This window comes from Engraulis encrasicolus, chromosome 10, assembly GCF_034702125.1.
Source record: "Engraulis encrasicolus isolate BLACKSEA-1 chromosome 10, IST_EnEncr_1.0, whole genome shotgun sequence".
Lineage (NCBI taxonomy): Eukaryota > Metazoa > Chordata > Actinopteri > Clupeiformes > Engraulidae > Engraulis > Engraulis encrasicolus.
The window spans coordinates 50,734,589-50,746,059 of record NC_085866.1 but is presented as its reverse complement, the minus strand read 5'-3'; the positions used below and the strand labels follow the sequence as shown (position 1 = coordinate 50,746,059).

Genomic DNA, 11,471 nt, shown 5'->3' with positions numbered 1-11,471 from the left:
CCATCTTTACTGTAAGTTGCAACTCAACAAAAATGTATATTGTGTAAATGTATATCGTCAACAGGCAAAATGCTGCAGCGGAATAATTCTTTCTCGCAAGTTAATCACTGCCATATTTACACCTTAGTATGTGCAACAGATGGTTGCTATTTTGTATTTTTCCTTAGAGCAGACTTGTAAAATTTTATTGCCTCATTTTGATTCCCCTGTGGAGCCTTGGGAAAGGGAAGGTTGAAATGAGGACACAGCGTTACCAAAATGGAGCTGGGTGTTTGATTGTACACCCAGTGCACCTTTTGAGTGCACTGACTTGTTAGGACTAATCCTTCAATAAAATATGTTTACTGGGAGTGTTGCTTGTTTCAACTCATAAGGTGTGTCACTCGCACGTTAAACACTCTTACAATGGCAGATATTTGGCACCAATTTATTTGCTCTTGAAGCTTCCTGGACTCTGCTGCAGTTGTGTAGGTGTTGTGTTGAACTGGAAGTCTACTGTACATTACAGGCGCTTAAATGGTTTGGCAGTTTCATTAAGAAAATCCATGAATATACTGTAATATGATGCTAATTCCTATTTCAGATATGCCAAGAAATCCTCAGAGAAGTGTGAACTTTCCCTGACACAAAGTATGAGTGGCAGACAAACTCCTCTTCAGCTTAGCCCTCATCTGGGTTGTTAGGCTATTTGTTTTGTCTTGAGTTATTACAAAGAATTATAATGCAGACTTGACAGATTTATGAATGCAGTAGAATATATTTGTTTTAGTCATTTACATGTAAATTGTTTGGTTTGTCTTCAGTTAATACAAAGAACTGTGGAGACGTCAAATTTAAGAATGCAGCCTTGTTATTTTTTTACTTTGAGTCATACAGTCTATGTGTGCACATGAGTACCCACGTTATTCAATAATAATCCCCATTCAATAATTCCCTTTAAAGTTTCAAACTCACTCCTAAACCCCTGGTAAGCACTGTGGAGCACTGTAATATTACACCACCAGGTATAGGCAGGGAGAGCACAATCCTGTAGCATGGTCCAATTCGAGACGGTCGGATAATTCATATGGATTGTCTATCAAATCTATAATTAATAATTAACGGTTCGTCGGTAAGCGTGCCTATCCATTGGGTTCTCCCGGTCGCGGAAAACTCTTATTTGAATCCGTTGATCACGTTGCTGAATGTGCATAAACTCAGCCATGTCTGACTTAAGGCGACGATATCGGTCCCTCAGATATTTTCCCTTAACTTGGTTGTTAAGGTCTTTTGTGCAACGATTTTAAAAAACTTTAAGGGATTTCTTAACTTTAAGGGGAACTCTTAAATATTTAAGGGGAAACCCTTAAGGAAAACTTAAGGGGAAATTTTAAGGGTGTTTGTGCAACTGACTTTCACTTAGGGGACCCTTAACTCAGACTTTAAGGGAAATACTTAACTTAAGGTGTTTTGTGCAACCGGGCCCTGACCTGACGGCTTTGGTAACTGTATTACATAATCTCAGTCCTCAGATAGCAGCTCTGTATGAATCACCACCAAGGTTTCATCCATGCAGTGTGACATGTTTCTCAATGATTCCAGATGGTCTTTTAGCCCCAAGAGCATCATAACTCTCAAAGTATGCACTGCTCTACCCCTCTCATTTTTGGCAATCGCTATGAATCTTCTTTTTTTTCCAGTGAGTCAGTCTGCTTTTGGATATCTGCCATTTGTGTTTACTCCAAAATTACCACCAGTTGGAATGTTCGTTTCCAGCTCTAGTTTAACACTTTGGTTTCAAAGGGTTTTAAAACAGTTTTTGCATCGTCACATTCATCCATTCACTTTTTAAATGACGATCTCTGTTACAATGTAATGTTTTTCTTTAGTGTCACATCACAATATTACTTAATTACACTGTGATTTTGCATTTCTTTTCATTTAGCTCTTTTCTTTTCATTTGCTTTGCTTTTTTTGCTTTTTGCTTTAGCATACTTTGGTTTTTCTTTGATTTTAGTTGTTGGTAAACCTGGGCATTACAACTTAGTTCACCTCAGCAGGTTTTGTTTCTTATTTTATGCCAAGTGAATGCAATCTAGAACAACAAACAACGAGAAGACAACAGTGATTTATAAAGAACCCAGATTTATTCAGCATTTTCACGTGGTTACATGGCTTCTCACACATCCTAAATCTGGTTAAGACAATCAGCCGCGTTGCAGGTTGAAACATGAAATAAGGGACTGATTACAGTGGGTCGCCTACAAAGCCCTCTGTAAGGCCCACAATCCCAGGGGAAAAGGTAGACGAGAGAGCAAGAGCAAATGATGAACATCCATTCTGTAGGGCTATCGCACAATCGCTCCATTCAAGGAGGGCCAGGATATCACTTTGCTCAAGTTGCTTTTGAGGCTCCCTGGGCCCTGTATTTGGAAATGCTTCAGACGGGAGGCCTTGTGACTTGCAAAAAGCTGCAACAACTTCTGGAATATATTTTTTAGTTCTTTTCAGCTTTTTTCTTTCGAAATGAGTCACGTGTGTCACGGCGCTCGTTGAAGGCATTTCCAAACAGTGACAAAAAAGACTGTGGGCTGTCTGATTTTTCTTTTCACAGATGACAACGGGACTGAATGATTTTGGGGGGACTTGACTTCCACACTGCCGGTTTTGAGCTATCTCTCAGGTTTGGTCATGAAAAACAGGTATTATTGCAGGATTTGGAGCAGGTAAGATGGAGACTAAGTAAGGAACGAGTTACAAGTAAGGACCACTGACACACAGAGCATAACATTAGCCACTATTCTCCAGACATAAAGTGTGAGGTTCCTTCTCTATGGAGAAAACTTGTCGCAACATGATGCTCAGTGAGTGAGTGAGTGACGAGAGGCCGCGAGGACAGGAAGAGGAAGGGAAGGAGGGAGAGCAGAGAGGCAAGGGAGGAGGAGGAGTAGAGGAGAGGAGGCTGGAGTGCCTTGTTTAGTAGCGACGCATGGAGGAGGATGAGGAGCGGGACATGGACATGCTGCTGCCGCCACCGCCCATGCTGAAGCTTGAGCCACCGCCCATGCCTCCTCCGACGCTCATGCCGTAGCTGGAGCCACCGCCCATTCCCATTCCACCGCCCATGCCGATGGACATGCCCGAGCCGCCGCCGTAGCCGAAGCCACCGCCGCCGCCGCCACCACCGCCGAGCGCCAGACCGCCTGTGGAGGAAAACAAACCCGTTAGGAGTCAGTGGAGACACAGTGGACATGATCAAAGAACGTAGGCTACGTATATTACATTAGCTGCTTTACTGTAAGTACTTTACTTGAACACATTGCTCAAAAGTGTTGCTAGCCACTCAGCAACTTAAGTTGGTTGCTCAGAGGAAAATGCATGGCAACCAAATGAGTTGATAATGTATGTAGTTAGCAACAATGCTTTTGAGAAACATACCCCAGTAATATGTCAGTTGTATAGTACAACCACAGTGGAGATAACCAATGAATGAACATACTGTATATAAACTGTTCTTTGTTTCATGTTATGTTATCAGAAATGTTCATGTATGACACCTACCTCCTGAGGAGGACTCCTGGATGTGGACTGTTGCAGTGGCACCTCCAGCGGAGATTCTGTGGAAATGGACAAAACATTACCTTTAGTTCCATTCTTTGTTGACACCCAATAACAATAGTCAAAACAGAAATCAACTTCTGATGGTCTCACTCATAAGAGTCCAGAGTTCTGCTCACTATGTTCCTCAGCAGTTATATTCATAACAGTCCTCAAAGTGTTCACCGTGTTCCACAGCACTCTTACCTGGTCTCCTCTCCTTCCAGCAGTTTCCTGTAGGTGGCGATCTCAATGTCGAGGGCGAGTTTGACGTTCATGAGCTCCTGGTACTCGCGCACCTGGCGGGCCATGTCCTGCTTGGCTCTCTGGAGGGCCTCCTCCAGGTCCCTGATGCGCAGCTTGGCGTCCTTCACTGCCAGCTCTCCGCGCTCCTCAGCCTCGGCGATCTGAGCCTCCAGGCTGGCGCGCTGAAAACGCACAACGACAACAGAGGAAGAAGAAAAAAAATCATTATGCATGAATCATGCTGAGTGAGTGTGTGTGTGGGAGGAGTGAAGATCATAGAGATTCTTTCATAATTAGGTGAGAAACAAAATGTGAGGTGAGAGGGAAGAGGTGAAAGGGAATGTGGTCTCACTTGTCCCTTGACTGCCTCGATTTCGTTCTGGAGACGGCTGATCATGCGGTTGAGCTCAGCGATCTCAGCCTTGGTCGTGCGAAGGTCGTCTCCGTATCTGCCGGCAGAGGTCTGCATCTCCTCGAACTGTTAAAAGGGGAGCACAGACATGGCATTAGCATGTTGCTAGCGGCTGTCTCTGTGCTATTGTGAACCCGCTAACATATAAAGGTAGTCCAATTGCTGGATTGTGTAACTTCTCCCAACACAGGTTATTTAAAAAAAAATAGCCAGTTCAGAAAGTTATTTGGAACTCTGTTATAACTTTTAATATGTGCCTCTGCAAAAAAAATGGTTAAAAAATAGACAGAAACACAACGCAGGAATGCCAGTCTGATGGCAGTTTCTCAGCACTCTCACCTTCTGTTTGTACCACGTCTCAGCCTCGGCTCTGCTGCGGTTGGCGATGTCCTCGTACTGAGCGCGCACTTCGGCCACGATGGAGTCCATGTCCAGGGTTCGGCTGTTGTCCATCTCCACAATGGCAGAGGTGTCCTTGATCTGGGACTGCAGTTCGCGCAGCTCCTGTGGAGGGAAGAGGGGAAGATGGGAAAAACGGTGGTGAGTTTGTGTGACTGTGTGTGTTACTGGGAGATCCTGAAGCTGTCCCGTAAATGTGTGACCACTGCAAATGTGTGACCATTGCAAATGTGTGACTTTTTATGACCAAATATGGCTGTCTCAGTCTCTCTCACCTCCTCGTAGATGGCCCTGAGGAAGTTGATCTCGTCTTGAAGGGCATCAACCTTAGCTTCCAGCTCAACCTTGGTCATGTAGGCGGCGTCAACATCCTAGTGGAGGAAGATAGGAGGGGATTAAAAGATGTTAAGGTCTGACTGCACTGTGCAGCACAGTAGGCTCCAATGTCCTAACAGCAATGGGATATCACTGGGATAGAGAGTTGAAACAGAGTTCAGTTGTCTTTACCTTCTTGAGCAGAACAAACTCATTCTCAACGGAGGCACGCTTGTTGATCTCATCCTCGTACCTGCACAGCACAAAAAGGAGCGGTGGTCAGTTGAGAAAGTTAGTCAAGTCAGAATAATGAACTGAAGAAACTGATATCCTATCCCATAAGTTCCCTATGTTTGACAGGTGGTAGATACTGGCCACCGCCCATGAATAATTCAGATCAGGGCAGCTGTGACCTAATAGTTATGGAAGTGGTCTTGGGAGCAGAGGGTTGCAGGTTCGTATCCCACCCTTAACAGTAGATCTCCCAAGACCTTCCTCCATGATGACCGTGAGAAAGGCACATAACATGAAGCCTTCTACCTGGAGAAAAGACTTGCACTGGCTATCTCTCCTTTTATCAGTAAAATTACTCACTTCAGTTTGAAGTCCTCCACCAGACCCTGCATGTTCTTCAGCTCTCCCTCCAGCTTGATCTTCTCGTTGCCCAGGCTGTCGAGCTGTCTGCGGAGGTTGGCGATGTAGGCCTCGAACATGGAGTCGATGTTGGAGCGAACGGTGGTCTGGTCCTGGAGCAGAGACCATTTGGTCTCCAGCATCTTGTTCTGCTGCTCAAGGAAGCGTACCTGTTGGGAACATGGAAATGGAACATGGTTATTCATTTAGTGGTGCTTAGTGGTAGCTTTAGTGTGGCATAGTAGTGAATAAGAAGTGTGTCTGTAGAGGACTTCGAAGGAACTCAAGAAGATTCTGTGAACATTGAAGTCGTGGTGCACGTCCTGCATTTTGTTTGATGCCGTGCACTGCCATCCATGGTCAACTGTTGAGGCACGCTTTGTAATTTTACTGAAGGCTTGTTATCAAGCAGGCAGTGGAACATTGGTTCACACCTCCGTTTAGAATTGTGTATGCGTGTTCCAAAGAACTGTCAAGTTCTGCAAGGTACATGCCCTCATGCTGTGCAAACAGCTTGTAGGCATAACACTCTTTATTGATGATGCCCTCAGAAGACCTGACGTGCCATGAGCTTCTCTCATGAAAGGAGGCCCATCCCTTCTCCCTCAGGGGAAATAGGGCGAGGCAGCAGCCACACCCCATGCCAAGCCCACTTGAAGGGCAGGCTTCGGCAGAGATGAAGAAAAAAAAACTGCTCTTGTGCCCGCGAGGGACTGCGCTGTCAACAGTCCAACTTTCTACCGTGCCAAAAATCTACGGCTTGCTGCACCCTTGTTTTGCAGGGTTCTGCACCTTGCAAGTCGTTTGTTTAGGGACTTTGTCCCTTGCAAGCTGCAAAACCCTAATTCATGGGCTCTGCTTGCACATCACTGAAATAATTGCAGGGTTGTGCATCATTGGTGTGCTAGCTCACTGCCTCGTATTTCAAATGATCGAATATGGCACCTGACCAAGAGATGATCACAGCCCCATTCATTCAGTACCTGCCTGAAAGGCAGGCGTGGCCCATTAAAATGAAATGACCTATCATCATCAAGGTGCGGCGATCGACATTTTATTCCTAAGAGAAAACCCCACCCTACTACAGTACATATCATGTCCCCGGGGCCACTGACAACTTTGGCCGGGCCCCCGACAAAGTAATCAGAAAGGCCCCCCACCCTATAAATACGATGTAATGTGGACTGAATTCTGGACCACCCCGTTCTCTCTGGGCCTGGGACAACTGACCTCTTTGTGCCCCCCCTGCTGACGGTTTCCCTGTGGGTCCCTGGGTAGCTATACCTATGGCCGAGCATGTTAAGTTAAGGAGGACACAGAGCTGCGCTAGCGGACCCAGGAGACTTTTACACAGCGATCGGAGCGAGCGAGGCCATTCATCCACATCTCGGGTTTGTGAGCCAGAGAGTCAGGGCTGCCATGGGAATGGGCAGATAACTTGATCTCCGCCCTTATTTAGACAGAGGCTGCAGTCATAGGATCTCTCCAGGCTAGAGTTTCAAAACCCCCACTCTCTCTCACTCCTTCTCCCTCTCTCTATTTCCACACACAGTCACACACACATTCACCCACATTTTGTTGGTTAATTCTGTTGGTTTATTCTTGCAGCCTGACAATACAGCCAAAATAGGCCTTTCGCTGTCCCTCTTGTAAGAAAAGTGGGGAAAGTGTTTTTCTATTGAGCATTAAAAACGAATGACTGCTTACTACACACAGTGGAGCTGCTTGCTTGCTTCATGTATCTTTTAGCATTGTGCTATCTGAATCCTATACCTTCAATACTTCCGGCACTGGGGCAGGCTTTAGGAATAATTCATGAGGATCACCTGAGTGCACCTGCTTGCTGTTTGCTGTTCTAACTATGTCACTCTGGATGGAAGACATGTGAGTTAACATTGCAATGGTACAACATTCTGCAATGGTAATTTCCAATTCAACTTTTTTTTTGTCTTGGCTTAAATTATATTTCATCAGCAAAACATTTTCAATGCCCTGTGCTTCAATAAAGACAATCTAACACAAGGCAACACACCCTTCACACATCATCCATCCAGATGATTGATGGGAGAATGAGATATCCCCAGATGTGAGTTGTGTCATGCAATCTTGCCTATGCTTGCCTCACTCCAGTGCCAAGTTTTTTACAACGGGAATGAGAAAAGAGCACAGACCTTGTCGATGAAGGAAGCGAAGCGGTTGTTGAGGGACTTGATCTGCTCCTTCTCCTGGGTGCGGACGGTCTGGATGGTGGGGTCGATCTCCAGGTTCAGGGGGGCGAGCAGGCTCTGGTTGACGGTCACGGCTGTGATCTGGGGTGCGATGAAGCCACCGCCACCACCACCCATGCCCATGCCGAATCCGCCTCCGCCGCCGCCGAGGGCCAGGCCGCCACCGCCCATGCCGAATCCGCCACCGCCTCCGCCGAGCGCCATGCCGCCGGCTCCGAAGCCGCCGCCGCCGCCGCCCATGCTCATCCTCATGCTGCCGCCTCCCATGCCCATGCCCAGGCCTCCGCCCATGGAGCGGCTCATGGAGATGCGGCTGCCACCGCCGAATCCACCGCCCATGGCGGACTGGCTGGAGAAGCTCTTCCTCATGCTGCCGCCGCCGAAGCCGCCGCCGCCGCCGCCGCCCATGCTGCTGCTGCTGCTGTAGCTGCTTGACATTCTGACGGACATGGTTGCGTTTTTCAGGAGCCTAGGACGGCAAGAGGCAGGAGAGATAGAACAGGACCGGAGCAGGTGAGTCCACTAAGAGGAGATGAACCTCTGAGTGCCTTCGTTGGTGGTGCGGACGGTCTTTATACTCTGCTGAGGGATGGGATGGGGAACGGTGGAAGGAGGGAGGAGGGAGGGAGGGAGGGAGGCGGCTCTCACCTGCATGGGCTCTGCTCGCAGCCTCCCTGCACCAGCTCCTAAGGCCCCTCCCCCCCCCTGCAAGCTCACCTGCCCTGCCGGGGATGCTGGCAGACAGCTGATTGGCTAGGGGAGGGAGCCAACTCTGAAAGCTGATAGGGCTCCTCCAGAAGCACACTCAGGTGCACAGTACAATCACACATAAGGGGGGGGGGATGGTGTGTGTGGGTGTGGGTGGGGGTGGGGGTGCGAAATTCACAAAATCCCCTGGAGGGGTTCTGCTACCGTAGGAATGGCAGTCGTATACTCTACTCTCACTGAGCCCTCAGCCTGATTCACACACACATGACAACCGTTTGCATGAACGCCTGCTAGCACATTTCTTAGCTGCCCCCCCAGCCTTCCCCTACCCCCCTTACGCATCTTTGTTTAGTTTTAGGCATGTTTCAGATCACTTGCCTGCAGACAATTAGGAGTTGTTCTTCTGCTGTGCAAGCAATTCCAGTCTAGATAGGAGGTACTTTCATAACTGTCGACTCCATTCTCCATTGCCTTACAAGTTGTGTAAAAAAGTAAAAGTTGAAGTGCTCTTACAGTGTATCTATCTCATTAGTGGTAGAGTGGAATAGACGGTGCATAACCCTTACGAAATCATGTTCTAGAGTTGCAAATTCATCTGTGAGCGTACTTCTACTTCTACTTCTACTGTGTATTGCATACACCTCCTGCAATTCACTTTAGGGCAGTTACACATAATCTTTTGTGAAGTGGGAATCTATGGTCACACCCATGTCCACTACTGCGCCACTTAAAAGGTGTAGTAGTAGGCCATGGGCATGTTAACTTATGCTAACAGCCAACTTGAGAAGCGATTATCAAAAAAGGATCTGGACACATTTGCACATTGTCAAACAAAAAGCCCTCTGTCTTTGCTGAGTCCTGAAGCTCTCAGGCAGGCAGAACGACAGTGAATTAGGCAGCGGTTGCATGCTGCTGCCAGATGCACACTATGCACTGCTGCTCGGCATGAAATGATCTTACTCTGGTCTTACTCTAGTCATAATTCACTCCTATGCTACTTCTTGATGCACACTCATTGTCTTCCATCCATGCATGCATGCAGGCATATACTGCACATGCATGCTGAAACAGTCATTCTAAAGAATACTTGCAAGAATGTCTGCTTCCTGCTTCCTGCCTTCTGTTTCATTCTTCACATTTGACCAATTCTTATGCATCATGTTTTCACAAGAAAATCAACCCTTACATAGGAAAAGCAGGACACATTCTACAACCTAGTTCTTGGCCTGGTAGTGTCAGGTTGTAGTCCATAGGTGGCACCAGAGAGGACAAGTCTGTTTCTTGCAAGCGGAGTAGACCTGTTCAAAAAAAACTTTTTTTGTAATTTTGACTTCTGTAACTTCTCCAAGGTGTGAAATGGCCAGGTATAAAATTATTTTGATTTTGGACCATGGGAAGACCTGCCTCAAGAGCCATAAAGTTTCAATGTTTATTTTAATCAAAAACGCCTGACATTTGGCCCCATTTTGCCTAATAACTTCACAGCCATTTGTCATAGAGCATTGTGGGTGGTGTCACCTGAAAGCTGACAAAATATCCTTTCAGGTGATACCCAATATGTCAGTATCATGCACAGTTATAGCTGACTTTAAAGCAGAAATGTGTAAAATTTAGGCGAATTTTGGTGGTTTCAGCTCAAACAATACTCAATTGGACCCCAGAAAGGTTTATTAATTCACCAAAGTATAGTGCCAAATTGAAGTCTGAAAGAAAATATATTTCCTAACATTTCATATATTGCCAGTGACACATCCTGAACTGTCAGAACACAATATATAAAGTCGTGATCTCTTGCTTACTCTTCCTGTGCTGTCGGAACACAATATTGGCCTAATGGATCCTGATTTTGTTGGTTTGCCCACCAATAAAGTATCAGTCTGTAATTTTAATATTAGGTGTATTCTAACATGGAAAGATAGAATATCAAAAAGCAAATCCAGAAAGTAGCTTAAAAGAATATATATTAGGAATTTATTTCTATTACTTCAAGACACCTGAAAATAGTCAGCTGACTTAAAAAGTCTCCCGTTGATAGAAATGGTGAACGAATCAGACACAAAACTCTCCAAACATGTTAAAGAGCCAGAAGCTGTAAAAAGGTGATGTTAGCTTGTGGACCTGAACATGGGTGGAATGGACAAAAACAAGTCAGAGTGTTTCAGTAAACAGCACCAACAGCTGTGTCCTTAAGAAATATAAAAACGACTGCTGATCTACCTCAGTCTTAGGGTGCAATCAAAACACAGTCAAAATATCAGGCTTATACTAAGCATAAAACATAAAACCAGACTATTGTAGCCCACACTTCCACAGTGGAATGCTGTAATAGTTGTTGAAAAGACATACCATACTATTACCATACTACTTACCAAAGACTACCATAGTACTACACTACTATTGCATTACACAGAGCCTATAGTGATACATTACGATTTGGTCATTGCCATTCTGGTAGCAGTAAATGTATGCTGTTGCCTTATGTCTTATGTCATGTCCCAAAGGTGTGTGTGTGTGTGTGTGCGTGTGGGGTCTGTGTGTGTGTGTGTGCGTGTGGGGTGTGTGTGTGTGTGCGTGTGTGTGTGTGTGTGTGTGTGTGTGTGTGTTGTCAATAAACCATGGATGAATGGATCTCGGCCATTGTAGTCATGGACTGTTTCAGCTGCCACTATCTGGCAAGCAACAGGATAGAAGCCATGGCAAAACAGCTATTTTTACCAGATAATAAGACAGATGAACTCAAGAGAAGCAGAACACACACACACACACACACACACACACACACACACACACACACACACACACAGACACACACACACACACACACACAGACACACACACAGACACACACACACACACACACACACACACACACACACACACACACACACACACACACACACACACACACACACACACACACACACACACACACACACACACACACACACACCTTA

General features: G+C 46.0%; 1 protein-coding gene across 1 annotated transcript; it reads right to left on the bottom strand.

Moving 5' to 3' along the window:
* Window positions 1-2,107: 2,107 nt before the first annotated feature.
* On the bottom strand, window positions 2,108-8,349 carry krt5 (keratin 5). The gene is made up of 9 exons (XM_063209228.1): window positions 7,753-8,349; window positions 5,543-5,751; window positions 5,141-5,201; window positions 4,909-5,004; window positions 4,574-4,738; window positions 4,175-4,300; window positions 3,784-4,004; window positions 3,541-3,596; window positions 2,108-3,182 (listed from the first exon to the last, which is right to left on the bottom strand). The coding sequence occupies exons 1-9, from the start codon at window positions 8,257-8,259 to the stop codon at window positions 2,956-2,958; spliced, it is 1,668 nt and encodes a 555-aa protein (XP_063065298.1). The 5' UTR covers window positions 8,260-8,349; the 3' UTR covers window positions 2,108-2,955.
* Window positions 8,350-11,471: the final 3,122 nt, after the last annotated feature.